The 22,579-nt window shown below is 44.0% G+C and overlaps 5 protein-coding genes across 5 annotated transcripts; 3 read left to right on the top strand and 2 right to left on the bottom strand.

The window, feature by feature from the left end:
• Positions 1 to 7,516: 7,516 nt before the first annotated feature.
• Positions 7,517 to 7,907, bottom strand: LOC118904001 (histone H2B type 1-L). The gene has a single exon (XM_036869628.1). It carries the CDS (start codon positions 7,905 to 7,907, stop codon positions 7,527 to 7,529), a length of 381 nt encoding a protein of 126 aa, XP_036725523.1. The 3' UTR covers positions 7,517 to 7,526.
• A 312-nt stretch (positions 7,908 to 8,219) lies between these two features.
• Positions 8,220 to 8,612, top strand: LOC118903991 (histone H2A type 1). Its single transcript, XM_036869617.1, has one exon. It carries the CDS (start codon positions 8,220 to 8,222, stop codon positions 8,610 to 8,612), a length of 393 nt encoding a protein of 130 aa, XP_036725512.1.
• A 1,119-nt stretch (positions 8,613 to 9,731) lies between these two features.
• Positions 9,732 to 17,789, top strand: LOC118903524. Its single transcript, XM_036868679.1, has 4 exons — positions 9,732 to 10,136; positions 12,262 to 12,398; positions 16,164 to 16,481; positions 17,228 to 17,789. The coding sequence occupies exons 1-4, from the start codon at positions 9,732 to 9,734 to the stop codon at positions 17,787 to 17,789; spliced, it is 1,422 nt and encodes a 473-aa protein (XP_036724574.1).
• Positions 17,790 to 20,450: 2,661 nt separating this feature from the next.
• Positions 20,451 to 21,186, top strand: H1-5 (H1.5 linker histone, cluster member). The gene has a single exon (XM_036869602.1). The coding sequence runs from the start codon at positions 20,506 to 20,508 to the stop codon at positions 21,184 to 21,186; it is 681 nt and encodes a 226-aa protein (XP_036725497.1). The 5' UTR covers positions 20,451 to 20,505.
• Positions 21,187 to 22,024: 838 nt separating this feature from the next.
• On the bottom strand, positions 22,025 to 22,417 carry LOC118903990 (histone H2A type 1-like). The gene has a single exon (XM_036869616.1). It carries the CDS (start codon positions 22,415 to 22,417, stop codon positions 22,025 to 22,027), a length of 393 nt encoding a protein of 130 aa, XP_036725511.1.
• Positions 22,418 to 22,579: the final 162 nt, after the last annotated feature.

Here is a 22,579-nt window from a genome sequence, read left to right as displayed (position 1 = left end):
TAATACACCAAACACGACTATTTTCGTTATTCTTCACCTTCTTCTTTTACTTTCTAAAAAATTACAAAAGAGTACAAAAATTACCACACAGAATCTATCTACTATTTAACATTATAGTATATAAACTACAAATTTCTTTTATATTTAAGGAAAACAACAACAACATAAAATTGAAGTACTCTTCAGCTGCAAACCCAGTCCTAATATCCCCTTTCTCAGGGCAACTCTACCATGAGTTTGATGTGCATATCTCCCATTCCTTTTTTTTTTTTTAATGAATAATTTTTATTTGCAAAGAGCCTGAGAACAACTCATATTAAAGTTTTCATTTAAATAACACAATGCTTATTTTCAAAAGTATTGACAAAGTGCCAACATAAAAGGCTTTCCTTTATGATACCATTGACAGTAAGTCTATTTCTATGTAATAATCTATAACTAAACATGAGTATACCTAATGTCTACATAAATGTCTGGACTGAGAGGCCAAAGGGCCATATTTGATTTTCAGGTGGTTCTAAAGTGAAGGCAACATCTTTATGAACCTGGCAATAGAGGTTTTAGAAATCCTGTCATTAAAGTTCTTTTATCAATTGTATTTAAATTTTTTTTTTTTTGTATTTAAATTTTTTTCCACATGAAAGTCCTGTCACAGCAAAGCATCACTTTAGGTACCAGGGGAGATCTCATTTCATTTTCAGTCTTGCTTACATGGATGCCCATGGCAGACACAATTTCCATCTGAGGTGTTTCAGTAACAAGCTTTCTAATCTCACAGATCACCAGAGGAACATGTGATTAATCAAAAGGAAAAAAATTGCCCAGAAAGATGAAACATTATTCACTATTTTCTTCTGGGTTCTATTTAAGAAATAAATTTTCAGTCCGTTCTTGGATATTGTAACCATAGATTGAGCATCTTCTCACAGTGGCAAATTCATGCTTACCTAGAATTTCTTATTGACATGCATAAAAATGAAAAGAGAAGAGCTCTGTTATGATAGTGTCGACGAAAAATTAATCAGCCGATCTGAGAAAGAAATGGAAAATTTTATTCAAGCCAAATTGAGGATTATAACCAGGGAACAGCCTCTCAGAAAGCTCCAAGAACTGTTCCGCCCATTACAAGTCAAAACACAGTTATATAAGTTTTTTGAGACAGAGGGCTGTACATCAAACGACGTATTATTTACAGTTTACACAATTCAGATCTTCAAGTACAAAGTTGTGGGTCATCATGGCTCCTTACAAGATCAAGAAGGAAGGTTTTCTTTTAAGGAGTTGTCTTGTTGGTGATAGGAGAATGTTGTTCTTTACGGTTGAGGCCAGTATTTCTGCTGATGGGAGTGGTTTGGTCGATGAATCATGCAGACACATAATGCACAGTGGAGGGGGGATGGGGAGGGGGAGGGGGAGGAGGAGGGAGGTGGGGGGCGGGGGGGGCGGGGGGGCGGGGGGGGCGGGGGGGCGGGGAGAGGAGCCCAAAAGGCAGAGAAAATTTTTTATGTTTAAAGTTCTCTTGTCTTGCCATAAAACGTGAATTTTATCTCACAATAGTCATTTTATCGTGGGGCCTCCAAGCACACTCTCTGTGTATAGCACAGCTCCCACAAAAAGCATTTTGCAAGATTGAAACAAAGTTTGTCATCTGTTACATTTGTTAGCAGTAGCTTCAAGTGACCGGCAAGAAGGAGATTTATTTTTAGAAACAGATTATTTCTGCTGGAAGAGAGACTTCAGAGATCACTTTTAGTTCAGGAACAGACCAGGAAGATGAGACCGTCCAGTAAGTTACACAGAATGTGGTAGCAGTGACAGCAGGGCTGGGTGGTGGATAAAACCCAAGCCTTCTGATTCCGCAAAGTGTTATTCTTCAATTACAGTCTTCACTTCATAGCTTTGGACTATAGAGATTTCCAAATCTCAGAATTTCCTAGAGAGGCCTAGAAACTGCTTGTGTGGGGCAATAATCGGCTGGCTGAGAGTTGAGTGTCTATTCAATAAGGTTTGGAGGAAGAAAATGGGACTCAGACCAGTTTACCTTTGTCCCCCTCCTTCCTGTCCACACCCATCACCTGGAATCATTTGCATTTTATTAATTATCTACAACTTACATTCTATCTCTGAGTTGTAAAATAGCCTAATCATTCAAAGGCAATCAAAGATGCACACCTCCATAGATCATATCATCCTGGAGGCTCAGCCACCTGGCGCCACCCCACCGGGCACCACTGAAAGGACTCCCTGCGAGCTGTCGACTGAAAAAAAATGCACAACCTAAAAGTTGAGAATTATGTTTTATTCCGTGGACCTGCTGAGGACTTAAGCCCAGGATGCAGCCTCTCAGATAGCTTTGAGGGACTGCTGTGAAGAGGTAAGGGAGGAGTCAAGATATATAGGAGTTCAAACAAACAAAAACACCGGGTGGTCTAACATCAAAATATTACTGCTAATTAAAGAAAACCACACATCACAAGTTAATGAATTTAGTGCTTTTTTATGTGTGGGAAGATGCAAGAGTCTGGGCTCACTGAAATCATTCCTTTGATATGTATCTTAACTACCTAGGGCCAGTATCCTGCTTTTCTCCATCCTGAAGCCCCTCAGGGTGCACAGGCAGTGCGTGGCAGTGGCTGATGGCTTGATGGCTGCAGTAAAATCCTTTGTTTACTGATGTGACAGGTGACATTTTTGGTCCACAGCTCCCAGTCACACACTTCCAAGTTTGGTAACTTACTCTGACAACTCATACACCTTCTGTTAATAATCCTCCTTTCCCCTTTTACTTCTCCAATGCCAAGTTTTCATTCTCAGGCCTGCTTTTATCGCTCTACTGACCAGTGGAATTCCAGGATCTAGCCTTGAAAACACAGACACTTTTTAGTGCTGGAGAGAGGAACACATCCTGTAGGGCTTCGTAAAATGGCTATTTCTGATGATGTTCAAAGACATTGACCTCAGAGATTGTTACTATGACCCATGTTACTACGAAGTAACATTTAAATTGTAAAAGTCTGTAAGTGATTGTCTTTCTCAAAGAATACGTCTTGCCCTAGTAATAAGCTGCTAATTGGCAGCTCCTTTTTTCCTCAAGATCTTTATCTTTGTGATATTTGTTAATCAGAAGAAGACAATTGGTTTTTCCTACTTCTCCCATATGCGTGGAGATAAAGTAAAAAAATATTAAAAGAAATCAGTGATTTACTAGAGAGCTGATTTCAACAGAATTTGAGTCTGTGCCTCATGTAAATAGAGGAAACAAGGAGCTAAAGGAGAGAGAGGGGCAAGCTGGGTTCAGGGAACAAGGGTGGGCCATTTGCAGAAGGCAGTGGAACCAGGAAGGGAAGAGGTGGAGCTTCCGCTAAGGTCCGTACTGCCTCTACCTTCCCCTTTCATTTTACTCATTGTAAGACAGGAGAAATAAGAACAGTTACTAAAAAAAAAAAAAAAAAAAAAAGGAGAAAAATTTGAAAGGACCAAAGAAAAGTAGGTAGAGGAGAATACATCACAGTAAGACAAATATGACATAATTAGAAAAGAATGAGTTTATTTATTAACTATTTAATCTACAACAAACTATTCCAAACAACTTTCACCACTTATACCTCATTGTTGGTAGGGAGCTTAAATTTTTTTATTATTTGTTTAGTTCACTTTTGTATCCATTTACTTAAATTGCCAAAAAAAAAAAAAAAAAAGCTGTTGAATGCCTGCTGTGTGTGTGACCCTCTGCTCTGTCTAGAGCTGCCAAGTGAGAAACAGATTCTTTTCAGTTGAGAATTTAGGAGGATGGGAAGATCCAGGCATTTGATCTGGGTTTTGGTGGTATGGAGAGTATACTGGACAGCTTGACATGGACACAGAAATCTCTGTTAATGTCCAGAGTTCTCCAGCTGTGGGATTAAGGTTTTCATGAAGCTTTCAGGTATTTTTTGTTTAGTCCACACTGTTATACATTTTTTTATTAGTTGTGATGAAGTAAAATTCATATTTTATGGCAAGAGAAGAAAATTTTAAACATAAAATTTTTCTTTGCCTATTTGGGCCTCCTCCCTCCCCTTTAGTGTGTGTTGTACATCTGTATTAACCAGATCTCCCTAGGAGATAACATTCCTTATTAATCTCATCAAGGGTCACTACTCCTTAGGAGATAACCTTCCGTCGTAATGTCGTAATCTCGTAAGGGGCCATGATGGCCCTGACCCACTACTTGATTTGTATGCATAGATCTGGATTGTGTAAACTGTCAATAACACGTCATTGTATGTACAGGTCTCAGTCTCAAAAACTTAACTGTGCTTTGATCTTTAATGAGTGGAACAGTTCTCAGAACTTTCTGAGAGACTGTTCCTGGGTTATCAGCCTCAATTTGGCTTGAATAAAATTTTCCATTTCTTTCTTAGATCGACCGATTAATTTTCTTGTTGACAATTGCCAGTTTTGAAAATTTGAAGTATTCCTTATTAAAATGCAAATCCTCTTGAAAAAATTGAAAGACTCACTGACACTAAGCCTGCAGCCCCATGAGGCAACAGTCAAGTGAAATCATAGTGCATAGGCTCTGTAGCCTTCAGTTTTCTGCAGTTCTCACTGGTCCCCTTAGTTTCCAAGTGTTAGTTGGCGTTTATCAACATCCTTGTGCTGTGGTTGTCGTAGGGTAGTATTAAGAGAACAGTGAAATATGCTACTAAAACTGGGAAGGTGAAATACAGTGTCAGAAGTCTTTGTACTTCAAGAAAAATAGCAAAAAGCACCTTGTAGCCAGTTTTGCTTTTATCTGCTAGGCCCCCATGAGCATATGACTTCTAACCTCTGGTTTAGGGAATATCACAACTGTCTCTTTAGCTGCAGTTAAAGCTAAATGTAAACAGTTTATGAAAGACAATTTGGAATAGAAAGTTGGGATCAAAGCATGGAAAAAATGGCCTAAATGCTGTTATGGACTCTATTGTGTTCCCTCAAAATTCCTTTGTTTTGAGCCCTAACCTCAAAATAACTATATTTGGAGATAGGGCCTTTAAAGAGGTAATTAAGGTTAAATGAGATCATAAGGGTAGGGTCCTAATCCGAAAGCCCTGGTATCTTTATAAGAAAAGACTCCAGGGGTGCAGACACACAGAAAAAAGAGTATGTGAGGACACAGCAAGACAGCCAGCTGCAAGCCAAGGAGGGAAACAAGTCCTGCCAACACCTTAACCTTGGACTTCTAGCCTACAGAACTGTGAGAAAATAAATTTTTGTTGTTTAAGACACCCAGTGTGTGGTATTTTGTTGTGACAGTGCTAGCAAACTAATACAAGCATTTTAATAGGATGTTTGTTTGGACTTAGGCAGTAGAAACTGTCAAAGCAGGACTAAGAGACAGAAACATTTGGAAAGGAAAGAGTCTACCTGCAAAGAGGTCAAGAGTCAGACTTTGAGGAAAACACACACACACACACACACACACACACACACACGTATTTAAAATGGTGTGTGTTGGAGGGGGAGCTGCAAAATGACTGAGGTTACCACGTGCACATTGGCCTGTTCATGGTGGAAAAATTGCAACTCACATGGTAATCATTATCCTGACAAGTCCTGACACATCTTCAAAGAGCAGTCTAGCAAAAATCAGGGTATCATTGTTCTGTCAGGTGTTTAGGTTTACAGAAAACATTCAAGTATTTATTACTTTGAGGACCAGAACTAGGGTGAGCATGACCCTATTATTTTTTATTTATTTTAGGGTGCAGAATATTTTGATTTCTTTTTTTAAATTTTATTCCTTTTTATTTCCACAGCTCTGACCAGAGCACAAAACAATACCTCTCTCCCTCTCTCACATGCGCACAAGTGACTCTTGAAGTGACTAACAAATCCGGCGGTTAAAGGGAGACAGAAATGATCACTCTACTCATCCTAACTCACTGTTAGTAAAAAGTTGAAGTTAGGAAGCATTTCAGTTGGATCTGGAAAACACGACGCCTTGGATCGGTCCTTCTGTTTTCTTGCCACAAGATGGCAGAAGAGGGCAATACTTCTTATCTCACCCACTCTGAAGGTAATTATCCCTCTGATCTCTTAACAGTGGAAGAAAAAAATCTCGGAAAAAGCAAATAATAGAAAGAGGGGATGAATATGATGCTGATGAGTTCAGGATGAAATTAGGGGACTGCTCTCCACCAAGTAGGGTAGCTTGTCGGTAGGTTTTGTCGCCAACTCCCAAGACCTAATGACAGGGGCGCAGGGACTGGAAAAAGAATCTCATTTTAGAGGAGTGAATGACAAACCCGTATATTTTGCAGACCCATTGACCTGTTGGCATGAATTCCTGGAGGCTTGTTGCCTGTGACAGGGACAAGACTGTCTGAGATAGGGTCTATACCTACAACTTTAAGGGAAGTGACAACAGGGAAAGACAGGAAATGTTACAGCCTGGATGGGGGATGTGGTAGTAGGGGCTTATTTTGCTGTTAATGGGGGAAAAAAAGATTTACAATAGCAGTCATCTACTGGTGAGAGGGGATGACAGGGTAGCGGAAAGTGTTAATGCTTCCAACTGCAAAAAAAAGAATTTAGGCACTGTTGAAAGATGCAGGGGAGAGGGGAATTGGAGGACTTTCGATCATGCCTTGAGAGATTCCATTCCCTAATATTACTAGCTAGTCCATGCGTTAAGTAAATATGCCCTTCTCTTAAATACTGAGTTCTCTGACTTCTATCGCGGGATTTTTAATCGTGGACTCTAAAATCACTGCCAGATAACTACTCCCCCGGCCTAGCGAGTCCTGGCATATCTCCTTCCGGCACATCGATTAAACATTGGAAGAACGCGGCTTTCCCAAATTGCTGGGTTCCTTGTTCAACCTTTTCTCCTTAAGGAACGTCCCTGACCTTTAATATTCCCGTTGCACTTTGACATAAATCATTTCAACTCACCCTAAGATCTCCGTAGGATAGACAAGTCTAATGTTACCATACCCATCCTGTAGTGGATGAGAAATAGACATTGAGAGGTTAATTTCGCCCAGGATCCGACTGCAGAACACAGTACCGTTAATTGTCAGCTTTATGGCTCTTGGCTCCAGAGCCCGGTGCATTCCCGCAGATAAAGCAAGTCATCCTTTTACTTTCGAGAAAATCTCTTCAAAACGCACAACCCTGATGGCAGACTATCTGGCCAATTGCAGCCCACGGCGGGCTTTTCAAATAGTGCTGCTGCCCAATCAGAGACGGGGAGCGTTCCTTGAGTTGAAAAAGGGTAAACAAAAGCAAAATTTTGGCTATTGCAGCTGAGGGCAAAACTGAAAATCTTTTTCAAAGGACGCCAAAGAATCCATACGAAGTTTGCATGACACTGCATAAATGCCTATAGAAGAATGTTTACGGAGGGCTTTTTAAGTTTTTACCCCGTTTTCCGCTCCCAAACCAGCACCCTACTCTCCCGAGAGAAGCTAGACTACAGGCAAGTGCACCAGCCATTTCTCTGAAAGTGTAGGTGGCTCTGAAAAGAGCCTTTGGGTCATGTGTGGTAGCGGGCCGGCTCACTTGGAGCTGGTATACTTGGTGACAGCCTTGGTGCCCTCGGACACGGCGTGCTTGGCCAGCTCGCCGGGCAGCAGCAGGCGCACGGCCGTCTGGATCTCCCTGGAGGTGATGGTCGAACGCTTGTTGTAATGCGCCAGGCGCGACGCCTCGCCCGCGATGCGCTCGAAAATGTCGTTGACAAATGAGTTCATGATGCCCATGGCCTTGGACGAGATGCCGGTGTCCGGGTGGACCTGCTTCAGCACTTTGTACACGTAGATAGAGTAGCTCTCCTTGCGGCTGCGCTTGCGTTTCTTGCCATCTTTCTTCTGGGCCTTGGTCACCGCTTTCTTGGACCCCTTCTTCGGAGCCGGGGCGGATTTAGCCAACTCAGGCATGATGAAAAAAATTACAAGATTCCCGAGAAGCAAAGTAACAATAGGGAGTCGGTCGAGTCCTTTTTATTTACAAAACATATGCAAATAAGGGTTAGTAAAGTTCTTTGTCTGATTGGCTAATACTAGTGATGACGTTGTTTCAATATTGTCCAATCAGAACACGCATTATTAGGAACTGCATTGTCTTGTTTAAAATGGGACAGCAACTTTGGCCAATGGAATAGCTTCTTTTTCGCGCGCAGCTGCGGTTATAAGTTGTGGGGTTTTTTTTCTCTTCAGTCTTTTTTGGTGTAGGTGCATAAGCATTGCACAATGTCTGGACGTGGTAAGCAAGGCGGCAAAGCTCGCGCCAAGGCCAAGACTCGCTCCTCGCGGGCCGGGCTCCAGTTTCCCGTAGGCCGAGTGCACCGCCTGCTCCGCAAAGGCAACTACGCCGAGCGGGTCGGGGCCGGCGCGCCGGTGTATCTGGCCGCGGTACTAGAGTACCTGACGGCCGAGATCCTGGAGTTGGCGGGCAACGCGGCCCGCGACAATAAGAAGACGCGCATCATCCCGCGCCACCTGCAGCTGGCCATCCGCAACGACGAAGAGCTCAACAAGCTGCTGGGCAAAGTCACCATCGCTCAGGGCGGCGTCCTGCCCAACATCCAGGCCGTGCTGCTGCCCAAGAAGACTGAGAGCCACCACAAGGCCAAGGGCAAGTAAGGTCTGAATTAATACTCCAATCTCTAAGAACAAAGGCTCTTTTCAGAGCCACCCACAATTTCTGTTGAAGAACTGAACACTGTCCTGAAACCTATCACGAATCCCTGGCTAAGTTTACAGTACTGTATGCTGCAATATGTAGTCCCCCTGTTGATTTGACCGAGCATGCGTTAACTCATCTGGTAAAAACTAGTTTGCAGTTTACTCGATTGTAAAACCATGAAAGCGGCCGCATTTATTGTCCCCTCCCCAGGAACACATTTCCGGTGATTATTTGTTCCAGCAAATATGTTACATATTAAACCAATTTTGTTTTGTTTCTGGGTCTTCATCGTTAAAACCCGATGGTCCATTAGTTAACTAAAACTGCCCCTACTCGAAAGCTCCTTTCAGAGCTACCCCTATTTACAGGAAAACACCTAATCACTGATCAATGTAAACGTATCATTACTCCAGGCCTGCTAAGTACACAATTTACATATTAAAGGCCAATCAGCCATTTGATTGCATCAAAATCAATTAATGGTCAGATAGTCATTTACTAGTATTTAGTCAAGCACACATCAAGCTCCCCCTTCCCCACACCACGCTAGGCAAAGTTCTGTGTTCAGGAGGCCGGTGTGCCATAGTCTATTCTGAAACTTTATTTTAGGTCTTGGTACGGTCATTAAAAGCAGATCCTGATGCAGTTATGAAATGGAACTACTATTTAGAGAGACTAGCAAATACATTATTTTGCTGTAATTTCCCCCCACATTATCTGAAAAGGGAAAAATTCTCCAATGAAAAAATGTATTTCTTTTAGGACAATTTAGGCGCTGACTTCCACAAATTCTGAACCAGACTCCTTTTTTACTGGTGAAATCTTAACGTTTTGGTCGAAAACCATAAACTCAGGATGGAGTACAGCCATAATTCTTTCCTGCGAAAATAGAAATCACAAAATTAATACTATGGAAAACAAAACCTTTTCAGAGGCGGTAAAAACCAAATAAAGATTGAATTAAAAGCCAATCAGGTTACTCCTGCAAAGTTGTGGCCAATCAGGATCGGATCATCTGTATAAAGTCTGGTCCTGGAAGCGCTCAGTTGCTTCTCTCGCGGCATTAGCGTTGAAGCATGGCTAGGACTAAGCAGACCGCTCGCAAGTCCACCGGTGGCAAGGCGCCGCGCAAGCAGCTGGCCACCAAGGCGGCACGGAAGAGCGCGCCGGCCACGGGCGGCGTGAAGAAGCCGCACCGCTACCGGCCCGGCACGGTGGCCCTGCGCGAGATCCGCCGCTATCAGAAGTCTACGGAGCTGCTGATCCGCAAGCTGCCGTTCCAGCGGTTGGTGCGCGAGATCGCGCAGGACTTCAAGACCGACCTGCGCTTCCAGAGCTCGGCCGTCATGGCGCTGCAGGAGGCGTGCGAGGCCTACCTGGTGGGGCTCTTCGAGGACACCAACCTGTGTGCCATCCATGCCAAGCGCGTCACCATCATGCCCAAGGACATCCAGCTTGCGCGCCGCATCCGCGGGGAGAGGGCATAAACTGTCCTTTCTAATCTGGTTTGGGTGCATTTGCTTCCTCCCAAAGGCTCTTTTAAGAGCCACTTCTGTTCTCATTGAGAGTAGCTGTTATACTAGGATGGGTATTTAGAAAATGGGGGAGAAGGGTTCTTTCCAGGAACTACATAATATTTGTCATGCAAAATGGGTATACAGAGTACTGGCCAAGGCTACACATGCCGTGTTCATTTTGTTAGCTATTTAAAAGGACTTGCTGAACAGCAGCTTATAAGGGCAACAGTGTCTCCAGCATTGAGGTCACCTGGACCCTGAGTAATCAAAGATTTCACTAGAAGGAATCAGTCAACAAAAGAACTGTGTCAACCAAGTAAACGGATTCAGAGCATAAATATTAGCCAGTCCCTCCCCCACTTCGGATATAGTCGGGATGCGGAGTTCTGGTTGACTGTTCTGTGATGTATTCGCAGTGCATGGAAGGACAAGCACTTTGCATGCCCTAATCAATTATTGATTTGAACTGTCCAGGTCCAGGGTCCCAGGAGGGGCAGAGTACATCTCGATTAAGCCAGACAATGTTGGTGGTTTGCCCGGGATCTAACAGTAGTGGGCAGACTTCTAATGTACTAATTCAGTTTCTTTTATACAACTCCAAAAGGAAAGAATGAATCTGGCTGAAGCTACAGGGTGTTCAAACTAAGCATATTTGTTCTCATGAGAATTGCATTTCTAACTGTTTAGTAGTAGCACCTCGTAACGCTACGGGATAAAGCTCTGAACTGTTTACTCTCCTTCACACCCATTCCAAGATTTAATACTGTAAAATTAACAAATTAGCTGTTTTTTATTTGACAGCTTTCAGGAGCCTCCTAATGCAGATGTGCACGAGGAGTAATCCACAGGCACCATGCATGCCATCAACATCTGGTGACTTCCCTGAGGCAGAAGCCACAGTGAGCCCGTTTGGGACAGTAATACCCCCCACACCACGTGTGGACTTCCCCGTGTCTCCTTATCCCTTACATGAAGTCACACTCACAAGTATGAAATACTAGCTCCAGGAGCGTAGTCTCCCAACTCTGTGTGAACCTGTTTTAAAAGTCGAGTTTTGCCCCTTTTTTCTCACCATATACATATAAGGCCAAAGATTTTTTCGTGTTCATTGTTGTTTCTCCAGAATAGAAAAAGCCTGACACAGGCAGGTGCTCATTAAATTCTAGTTGAATGAATGTATTGCTGATTAGCAACCTTGTAGACACAAGATAGCCTCAGTCACTGAGTGCTTCCCACCTTCTGCATTACACATTTCATCACAGATTCTTTTTGAATTCTATGGGGAGTAGATATAATACTGATGACAACAATTATATAAAGCTTTATAGTTTCCAAAGTATTTTCACACGTCTTTTCATATGTGAACTTGGTAATAGCTCCCCGGGTTTAGATGAGGCACATATAAATCCTTCACTAGCTCTAAAAAAGTCTGTCTTTTCTAAAGGTAGCCAAGTATTGGGAGGACAAAGCCAGTAAATCTGTTTGGGATTCTTTCAACAAACCCTGAAAGGGGACGAGATCTGGGTAAGCCTCCAATGACTGTAGGAGAATAAAGGAGGAGAAATCGTTTAAAAAAAAAAAAAAAAGAAAGAAAGAAAGAGCTGGGCAGAAAAGCCTGATTTCCTTTAAGTGGAAAGGCAGAAGTCCTCCTCAGCAAGGACATCTGCTGGGATTTGGGAGTCTTTTGAGATCTGAACTTCAGATCTCAGAAGTGTACTATGGGTCAATGAGGACATGTTCTATTTGAAGCCTAAGTTTGATTGTAGAAAAGGTGGTTTTAGGAAATATCCAAAAATTCTTTGATAATCTTCCCTTCAAAAAATGGAACCTAGGGAATTCCCTGGCGGTCCAGTGATTAGGAGTCCACACTTTCACTGACGAGGACGCGGGTTCGATCCCTGGTTGGGGAAATAAGATTCCGCAAGCCGTGCAGCACGGCCAAAAAAAAAAAAAAAAAAGGAACCTAATTCCTCTCCCCTTGAATGTGAGCTGGATTTAGAGACTGGTGTGGCATAAAGCCAAAGTGACAATAAGTACTTTGTAGACTAAGTCATAAAAGGTGCTGTGTTTCCTGCTTGCCCTCTCTCAGGTCACTTGCTGGGGATGGGGTGGGGGAACCCCCAAGCCGCCATGTTGGGAAGATATTCAGGCAGCCCTGTGGAGACGCCGGCACGATAAGAAGCTGATGCATTCTCCAACAGTCAGTGGGCAACTACCAATAGCCGTGTGAGTGAGCCATCTCTGGCCCAGTCAAACCTCATGTAACTGCAGCCCCTGCTGACAGCTTGACTTTTCACTTCTTGGGAGACCCTGAACCTGAACCACCCAGCTAAACTACTCTCTGATTCCTGACCTTCAGAAGCTGTGTGAGATAATACATTTGTTGTTTTAAGCTACTAACTTTTCTGGTAATTCACTACACAATAATAAATAACAGATGCAAGAGAAAAAACAAGAACAGTTAGGAGTTATCTGACAGACTTCACTGGTCTAATACAAGGGAATAAATAAAATATAGTGGCACATAATAAGAAATTCCCTCTTTCTTCTGAGATCAAGAAACCAATAAATGGCAAAAATAAGAGCTGGACCCAAGAATCAGTCCATACCTGGGCACACCTGTGCCAGGATCTCCAACAGCATTTTCTAGCTTTATTTTAAAAAACAAACAACAAACAAACAAGCAAATCCAGAATAACCACCAAAACCAAAGGCAAAAAATCTGAGTACTTTTTTAAAGCATGACTTGTAGAGTACCAGTGTCTTAGTCTGCTCAGGCTGCTGTAACAGAATACCATAGACTAGGTGTCTTATAAACAATAGAAATGTATTTCTCACAGTTCCGGAGACTGGGAAGTCCAAGATCAAGGTGCTGTCAGATTCAGTGTCTGGTAAGAGCCTACTTCCTAATTCATAGATGGCTATTTTCTCAGTGTGGAAGAGACAATGGGGTCTCTTTTATAGAGGCACTAATCCCATTCATGAGGGCCCTTCACTTATGACCTAAGCACCTCCCAATAACCCTACCTCCAAATACCCAATACTCTCACATTAGAGATTAGGTTTCAATATATGAATTCTGGGGGAACAGAAACATTCAGTCTATAGAAACCAGTCTGCTTTTAAAGATTAGAAGCTTAGGCACTGTGTTCTTAGCCTCTGTCCCTGTTGTAAACCCAAGAGGGCGAGGCAGCAGAGGACCCCTACCCCAAGGGACCCACACCTTCATTTTGATTCTTGTTTTCTCAGTATCCAACCCTGCAGATGCTAGTAAGTTGAAGTGAATGAAAGGGAATCAGAGTTTCTGGCAGCTATTGTTTGATATATTTCAGGCATGATAACTAGCTAAATTAGGAGACACTTAGAAGGGACTATAAAGACCATGGTATTATAAAATTTTGGGGGCTTCCCTGGTGGCGCAGTGGTTGAGAGTCTGCCTGCTAATGCAGGGGACACGGGTTCGAGCCCTGGTCTGGGAAGATCCCACATGCCGCGGAGCAACTAGGCCCGTGAGCCACAATTACTGAGCCTGCGCACCTGGAGCCTGTGCTCCGCAACAAGAGAGGCCGCGATAGTGAGAGGCCCGCGCACCGCGATGAAGAGTGGCCCCCGCTTGCCGCAACTAGAGAAAGCCCTCGCACAGAAATGAAGACCCAACACAGCCAAAAATAAATAAATTAATTAAAAAAAAAAAAAAAAAAAATTTTGGAAACAAGGTAGGACATTATATAAAACAAGAAGGGAGTGTTAAGCATGAAAAGCTGTGTATATTAGAGAATACATTTAGGTTTCGAGAGAGTTTCAGGAGAAAGTAAGGGGTTTCTTAAAGGGTTTTGCAAATCAGATTTCAAGCCATGAGCAGACAAGAACAGGGCAGAGTGAACTTCAAGAAAGAGGGTGTGAGGAATTCCCTGGTGGTCCAGTGATTAGTACTCAGTGTTTTCACAGCTGTGGCCCGGGTTCGATTCCCTGGTCGGGGAACTAAGATCCTGCAAGACTCGTGGAACGGCCAAAAGTAAATAAATAAATAAAAAGAAGGTGTAGTAAGATGAAGAGAGGAAGAGGCCAGGAAGGGCAGTAGATTCTGCATCTTCAAAATTTTTAAATTGGTCTTGATAACGCATGGAGGCATAAATGCTTAAGGAAACTTTAAAGATGAAAGTAAGGATGGTGATTGCTCTGAGGTAGGACCAAGAAAGAAGGGAAACTTTATGCTTCCATTAAGGTTCTGACTTGGTAAAAGGCTAATCTATGTGGAGAAATAAGACTGTATGGAATGGAAGGAAAGATTTGAGAGGTTAAGTTCATGGAGTTGAAAAGACTCCAAATGGCTAGTGGTGTTTTGGATTAGTGTGTGTGTGTTTTTGGGGACAGGAGAAATGAGAATTAGGAAAGGTGCTAATTACTAGTCAGTAAACTAATTTTGAATGAAGAACAATTAAAGAACAATAAAAGAGAAAAAAATTAAAAACAAAAAAGAAAAATAAGAGATGTAAACACCATCTACCAGCTAATTCCAAAGGTTTAACCAAAACAGAGAAAACAAAATCAAGTGTCAAGAAAATAAACGTGTGGCACATCAAATTGAAAATACAGTAATAATGAAAAGGATTGAGCCCAACACTTGGAACTAAGAACATTAAGAATTGTCAACCAGACAAGTGTGAATCAGTAGCAACCCTCAGAACATTGGAAAGGCAAGTATACCTCATTTATTCATCTGATTGAAGGGGAAAGGAATTCTATGGACTGTAAAGCATTGCCAACATTTCTCTCAGAAAAGAATATCTCTCCTAATGTGAAAAACAAACAAACAACTCCTAAATATTTATCCCAATTATTGAACAAGAATTTATCAGGCAATATCATTATTATTTGCTGAGAAAGACAAAAATGAAGCATTTGAACAGTACTTAATTTAAATAAGATAACATTCTCAAACTCAATTTTTTTTATTGAATTATATTTGATTTACAATTTTATGTAAGTTTCAGGTGTACAACAAAGTGATTCAAATATATCTATATATCTATGTACATACAGATATCTATCTTTTTCAGATTCTTTTCCATTATAGGTTATTAAGATTCTCAAACTTTTTAAGCTGAGAAATCTGCAGTCAGTTTGTTTCCTCCATGAAGGTGGGAGAAGAGACTTAACAAATTATTTTAACAAAGAGAATCACACCTGTGGGACACATAGATGTGAATATAAATATTTCCAGGGCAAAGCATTGGCAAGGCAACTGTATTTGTAAATTAAAGGCATGGAGTTTTTGGGTGCACTTGATTTCTCAGTTCAACAAAGGAGAGAAGCGGGGGGGGGGGCGGGGGGCGGGGGGCAGGGCGGTAATCCCTGAGAGGCATTTTCACTTGTTCATGGACTCACCAAAGGAAACTGCAGGTAAAAGATGACCTTCCTCAAACAGCTTCCTGAAGTGTTTCTAAGTGAGATGAAGAAAATTTGAAAAAGCCAGTACTACCCCCCAAAATGTGGCAGCCAGTGAGGGAAGGGAAAGTAAGGTGATAGGATGAGTAAGGAAAAGGGGTAGGGCACCAACGCTGAGAACGACGAAGAACCCCACCTGGAAGCTATCTATAATCAGGCAGCCAGCCACGAGGTTTCACAAAAGCTCCCAAATGACTACAATCATCGCTCTTGAGATGCGCCATTCATTCCAGCAGCCACAAGTCGCTAAGAGACGGCAGAAAACAAAACAAAACAAAACAAAACGGACAGCAAGTCCTGACCAAACCAAAAGAAAGGTCCTCCAGGGGCGGGCGAGCGCAACACAATGTAGAAGTTGGGCTGAGGGATTTTTATTAGGCGTCGGTTCTGACCAAGTAGTTTAAGCACCGCCCTTTCCAGTGTGCTGAAAACGTGGGCGGGGCTTCGGGTCTGGATCCTCCCTGAGGAGACGCAGCTGGCCTGAGCGGTTCCCAACCAGGTCCGATATACCACTATATAAAACACCGCCTGTGTGATTTGGAGTATTATACTTACTCGAATTGTTGAGATGTCTGGTCGCGGCAAGGGTGGGAAGGGCCTGGGGAAAGGAGGTGCCAAGCGCCACCGTAAGGTTCTGCGCGATAACATCCAGGGGATTACCAAACCCGCCATCCGACGCCTAGCTCGGCGTGGCGGGGTGAAGCGCATTTCCGGCCTTATCTATGAGGAGACCCGTGGGGTGCTGAAGGTGTTCCTGGAGAACGTGATCCGGGACGCCGTTACCTACACTGAGCACGCCAAGCGCAAAACTGTCACCGCTATGGACGTGGTCTACGCGCTCAAGCGCCAGGGACGCACTCTGTACGGCTTTGGTGGCTAGAGTTGTTCCAAGGCATCATAACGTCGCTTAAAGGCCCTTTTTAGGGCCACCCACGAAATCTGTTAAGGAGCTGTAGGCATTAAGGCCCATTTGAAGTATTTTGGAGCAGTAGTGTTGGGTTGGTGGTTTGGGGGGGGCTAAAAATTTGAAGTTGAGCTTAAGTTGCGCGTGGTCGCAGTCCCCAGGCAGTACCTCGTCAGCCTTTCCACCTACAGTGGCAAATTCTCTGATAAATTAGCTGCGTTGCCAGTTTTTACAGAGGTTTAGTGTAAGCCGAACTCATTTAATCTATTTAACCTAACTGCGCTCGCACTCCCACGTGAAGGGCAAAGTAATGATACAGTATAGCGAGCAATGCCTAAAATACTATCATACCTTTTTTTGCAGAAAAAGTTGGCCGACCTTCGTTTTAATAAGCTGAGAGATTCTCAAGCACGCTGAAGTTTGAGACTGCTAGCATAGAACATGGCTGGATTTCGACTTTCAATGCCTCCTTTTATCATAAGCTGGTTCCCTTTTATGTTATTCAGTAAACTATTCTTGTCAAGAGCCCAGTCATGACATCTTGTACTGTATTTAAAATAGTGCAAGGCACTTTGAGATTCTTTAGATAACACTTTAAGAATTTTGATTCATCCTGCAGTCTTTTAAAGCCAACAAGATATTTCCTCTGTACATTATCCTAATGACCGAAGTAGAGGCGGGAAAACGCTTCCTTTTCTTTGAGGAATAAGCCCAGAACCAATTCTGTGGGCGGGGAAGGGCGGGGCAGGCGAGGGAGGCAGCAGTCTATTGTCCAATCAAGACGCGAGGGTCCATATATATATTGGGACGACTGGTTCCTCTTACTACTGTTAAATAATTGGCGCTGCCTGTGTATGGCTCGCACTAAGCAGACCGCTCGCAAGTCCACAGGCGGTAAGGCGCCGCGCAAGCAGCTGGCCACCAAGGCGGCCCGTAAGAGCGCGCCGGCCACGGGCGGCGTGAAGAAGCCGCACCGCTACCGGCCCGGCACGGTGGCCCTGCGCGAGATCCGCCGCTACCAGAAGTCCACGGAGCTGCTGATCCGCAAGCTGCCGTTCCAGCGGTTGGTGCGCGAGATCGCGCAGGACTTCAAGACCGACCTGCGCTTCCAGAGCTCGGCCGTCATGGCGCTGCAGGAGGCGTGCGAGGCCTACCTGGTGGGGCTCTTCGAGGACACCAACCTGTGTGCCATCCATGCCAAGCGCGTCACCATCATGCCCAAGGACATCCAGCTCGCCCGTCGCATCCGCGGGGAAAGAGCTTAAATCTTACACCGTCTCCTATTAATATACCTCATCCGAAAAGGCTCTTTTCAGAGCCCCTCAACTGTCACCCAAAAAGGAACTGTTCATTTTAGAGGATACATGTTACCCCCAAAAGAAAAATGGCACGAGGGTTTTGATGAAATAGCTGTTGTGGGCCTAATTGTTACTGTCACTTCAGTGCTGCGTATTTGGCGATTAAGCTGCAGACGGAGGTTACTGTATTCTGTGCTCCTAGTCAGCCTATCGAGCTGTTTCTGGGAAAGCATACTTAAAGTGATAAAACCATTAAGCCTTTGGCTACACGAAGCGACTGAAGGAAAACTGGCCCATACCTTGCGAAAGTTTATTGGTTTCTGTGGATAATTGTGTAAATGGCAAATAAAGGGTTTTTTTTGTTTGTTTGTTTTTGCCAAGTACCCTAGCTCCTTGACTTCAGAAAATGTGCCTCTTGCCTTTCTGTTGCAGAAAGAAATAGTGGTCGAGTTCAAGCCTCACAGCTGCCAATTATTACTAGCTGTATAATCTTTGCCAAATTACTTATCTTCTCTCTGGGACTCACCTAGAACAGCTGTAAAATGTAGCAGACGAATTAGTTTGTAGGGCATGCTTAGATTAGTTCCTGGCGCTTAAATGCTCAATGAATGTTAGCTCTTTTTATTATGCTCCTCTCCTGTAAAGCATGACTTCCCCCAACCCCCTTCCCAAATTTTCTGAAAGTTTTGTGATTGAAAAAGTGGGAAATACTTGGTTGGAACATTTTCTTGTTAAAATCTCCTTTTCTTTAGATCTCGATTTGCATAGTCCTGAAAGAGGCAGGCCTGTAGCAACACACCATGAACTGTGTCTGTGAGAAGGAATACAAAACAGCAAAAGAGACAAATAGTAAATATTTTAGGTTTTGCAGGCAACATATAGTCTGTCACAGTTTTTTAAAAATACAATTTAAGAGGCTTCCCTGGTGGCGCAGTGGTTGAGAATCTGCCTGCCAATGCAGGGGACACGGGTTCGAGCCCTGGTCTGGGAAGATCCCACATGCCGCGGAGCAACTAGGCCCGTGAGCCACAACTACTGAGCCTGCGCGTCTGGAGCCTGTGCTCCGCAACAAGAGAGGCCACGATAGTGAGAGGCCCGCGCACAGCGATGAAGAGTGGCCCCCGCTTGCCACAACTAGAGAAAGCCCTCGCACAGAAATGAAGACCCAACGCAACCAAAAATAAATAATAAATAAATAAATAAATAAGTATATATATTAAAAAAATACAATTTAAAAATAGAAAAACTCAGCTCGACGGCCATACAAAAATAGGCCACTGTCTAGATTTGGCCATAGTAGGCTATAGTTTCAACTCCAGGAGCTCCTGAAGAGATGAAGTGTATTGGCCTACAGTTTTTCACAGGAGAGAATTGACTGTTGATTGCATGAGAGATCCTAATCATCACCCCATCCAGGCACAAAATCCTGTCCATGCCTCCCCCTCCCACCTCCCAATAAATAGCAAACTTCATCCTCCATTCCACTTCCTGGTCATTGCCTCAGTTCCTTTGGATGTTAATGTTTTCCTGAATTCTCTTAAACTTCTATAACCTCCAGTCCCTTAAGAGCCAGTCCACACTTAGTCAGTGGCCAATTATTTCACTGGAAGATACAGGTCTATCTTCACTTAAACACACAAAAATATCCATACTGATGTCCTACAAAAGAGGGTGTTTTGACCGTGCAATTTGTTAAATGTTGATGGAGGTAAGGAGTTTGAGAGCATTGGGAAAAGCACCGTGAAAGAGGGACAAAGTCCCACGCCATCTAAACAGTTTGCGCTTTCGAGGGCTACTGGAAGCCCTTGAATAATTTTTAGCAGGTTTCAGGGTTTTTTCTAAAATACATTATCGGGACTAAGCATTTTTCTTTGTTCTTACTTTATTGGATTCGCTTAGGTATTAAAGAGAGAAAGCATCTCAATCAAAAACAAACCAAATTTGTTTGAATGCAGGTCATTGGATCCTGTAGCCAAAGCAATTTCTATTCCTCCTGGAAGAAGTCACTTTGGCAACAGAACTTTTCCTAGCGGCAAAATCCCATTCTCTAAAGACATTGGCACGTGGAAACTCCTTGGGAGGCAGAACCGGTTTTTAAAGTAACATCTATATGGTTAATTTTGGGCTGTAGGCAACCAGCTGTCCTGCGCCTGTGTTACTTGCCGCAGTTTGAAACAAAGTTTATGGCAAAACCACGGAACCTATTGTCTTTCCTCTTGCAAAAATCAAAGGCCGAACTTAGGGACAAAGCCTTTTAAAAGACGGTCACTTGATATTTAGTAAAAATTTATTGCAACATGCAACTAACTAGCTCGATGCCTTACGCCCGATAGACACATATGAAAAGCTGAAGGGATTTTTAAAAATATCGTTCATTAATTGCGCGTGATTCATAAAAACACAAACAAGTATGTGAACATGGAGGCTGTTTTCCTCCTTTGGAGCTTCAAAGAGTCAAATTCTGTACCATTGTTTTTAGCATTTAATCAAATTTTGGGACTAACAAACACAATTTGGGAGTCCAACCACGAGAGCCGGCTGCCTGAGGGCGGTGGATCGGACGCTCCACCAATCACAGGGCAGCAACGGCTTATATAAGCCCCGGGCCCGAGCAAGGTAGCATTGCAAAACTTGCTCTTTGGGTTTTGAATCTCTCTTCTTCTAGCAGTTTTCTCCCATCGCCATGTCGGAAACCGCTCCTGCTGAGACGGCTGCTCCGGCGCCGGTGGAGAAATCCCCTGCCAAGAAGAAGTCTACTAAGAAATCCGCGAGCGGTGGCGCGGCTAAGCGCAAGGCGACCGGCCCCCCAGTTTCCGAGCTGATCACTAAGGCTGTGGCCGCCTCCAAAGAGCGCAATGGCCTTTCTTTGGCAGCGCTCAAGAAGACACTGGCAGCTGGCGGCTACGACGTGGAGAAGAACAACAGTCGAATCAAGCTGGGTCTCAAGAGCCTGGTGAGCAAGGGTACCCTTGTGCAAACCAAGGGCACGGGTGCTTCCGGATCCTTTAAGCTCAATAGGAAGGCGCCCACCGGGGAAGCCAAGCCGAAGGCCAAGAAGGCGGGGGCTGCTAAAGCGAAAAAACCTGCAGGGGCCACCCCTAAGAAGCCCAAGAAGGCTGCGGGAGCGAAGAAAGCGGTGAAGAAGACTCCCAAGAAGGCGAAGAAGCCCGCAGCCGCTGGCGTCAAAAAGGTGGCCAAGAGTCCCAAGAAAACCAAAGCCGCGGCAAAGCCGAAGAAGGCTGCTAAGAGCCCTGCGAAGCCTAAGGCAGTGAAGCCAAAAGCGGCGAAACCCAAAGCCGCCAAGCCTAAGGCAGCAAAACCCAAAGCTGCAAAGGCAAAGAAGGCGGCTCCCAAAAAGAAGTAGGAAGTTGCCGCTTAAGAAGCAAACCCCAAAGGCTCTTTTCAGAGCCACCCAGAGATCTCTGAAAACAGCTGTGCACTGAGTAACATATTTTATTCTCGGCCGCTCGCCAAGAAAATTGCCCTCTACTTCCACTCAATGTTTTCACCTTTCCTCCTGCTTGGAACTCAAAGCAAAAAACATGATATTCTTTTTAAAATACAACAAAGTTAGAAAATTTGATCTTCTGGATCCAGTAACCTCTGCAAAATTGTCCACAAACATGTTAAATGTGAGTTGCTGAGCATTTAAAGACATTTTGGTTCCTGGGTGTTTGGCTACAAGGAACTTTTTAAAGTTAAAAAGCCCGCGTCACGTTCAGATAGGTCAACTGTTCCTGTTCAAATGGTAGACGTTTTTATTCCGGTTTATGAGCCACCTAATTCACTGCACATTGTTTTAAGCTCAACAAAAGATGACTTCTTAGACATCTATTTTTAATTTGATGTTGCAGGAATCAAGGCACAGAGCAGAACCTTAGCACTGGCAGAGGTCGAGTTACTGCAAATAAGCCGAGAAGTGTCTTCAGGGGCCCTTAAAGATAGATACTTAGATTGATTTTGCACCTTGACACTGCACTCACTTCCTTACTAAAGCTCTTGATTTCTTCCTGACATTCCGAGGACATGACCAGGAGTCCGAAAAGTGGCTCAAACTGCTTGCCAAATTAATCACATTAATTTCTTTTCCCCAGGCAGTAATGACAATGGAATTAAGTGGAACTACTGTCGCAGCTCCTCTGCAGAAAAAATAGGTGGCTCTGAAAAGAGCCTTTGGTTTCGAAGGCGTTGCTCTTGAGGCCTTACTTGCCCTTGGCCTTGTGGTGGCTCTCGGTCTTCTTGGGCAGCAGCACCGCCTGGATGTTGGGCAGGACGCCGCCCTGAGCGATGGTGACTTTGCCTAGCAGCTTGTTGAGCTCCTCGTCGTTGCGGATGGCCAGCTGCAGGTGACGCGGGATGATACGCGTCTTTTTGTTGTCGCGGGCCGCGTTGCCCGCCAGCTCCAGGATCTCGGCCGTCAAGTACTCCAACACCGCCGCCAAGTACACCGGTGCGCCAGCCCCGACACGCTCAGCGTAGTTGCCCTTGCGGAGCAGGCGGTGCACTCGTCCCACGGGAAACTGGAGCCCGGCGCGAGAAGAGCGGGTCTTGGACTTGGCCCGAACTTTGCCTCCTTGCTTGCCACGTCCAGACATAATGCAGTATTTTAAAAGCCTACGCCAGAAGCAACTAAGGGAAAAGAAGAAAAACGCACATTTTATAGCTGCAGCTGGGCGCGAAAAAGGAGCTATTCCATTGGTCAAAGTAGTAATTCCGTTTTAAAAGAGGACGTGTCGGTCCTTTAAATGCGCGTTCTG

Source organism: Balaenoptera musculus, chromosome 11, assembly GCF_009873245.2.
Source record: "Balaenoptera musculus isolate JJ_BM4_2016_0621 chromosome 11, mBalMus1.pri.v3, whole genome shotgun sequence".
Lineage (NCBI taxonomy): Eukaryota > Metazoa > Chordata > Mammalia > Artiodactyla > Balaenopteridae > Balaenoptera > Balaenoptera musculus.
Note: the sequence above shows the minus strand (reverse complement) of the source record. Positions and strands in the feature narration are given on the sequence as shown.

Excerpts from the sequence above, each read along its gene's own strand:
- LOC118904001 (XM_036869628.1), bottom strand. The coding sequence starts at position 7,907 with ATGCCTGAGTTGGCTAAATCCGCCCCGGCTCCGAAGAAGGGGTCCAAG.
- LOC118903991 (XM_036869617.1), top strand. The coding sequence starts at position 8,220 with ATGTCTGGACGTGGTAAGCAAGGCGGCAAAGCTCGCGCCAAGGCCAAG.
- LOC118903524 (XM_036868679.1), top strand. The coding sequence starts at position 9,732 with ATGGCTAGGACTAAGCAGACCGCTCGCAAGTCCACCGGTGGCAAGGCG. Across the intron at positions 12,399-16,163 it reads GGGCAACTACCAATAGCCGT|TATTATACTTACTCGAATTG; the intron begins GTGAGTGAGCCA and ends TGTGATTTGGAG. Across the intron at positions 16,482-17,227 it reads AAGCGCCAGGGACGCACTCT|GAATAAGCCCAGAACCAATT; the intron begins GTACGGCTTTGG and ends CTTTTCTTTGAG.
- H1-5 (XM_036869602.1), top strand. The coding sequence starts at position 20,506 with ATGTCGGAAACCGCTCCTGCTGAGACGGCTGCTCCGGCGCCGGTGGAG.
- LOC118903990 (XM_036869616.1), bottom strand. The coding sequence starts at position 22,417 with ATGTCTGGACGTGGCAAGCAAGGAGGCAAAGTTCGGGCCAAGTCCAAG.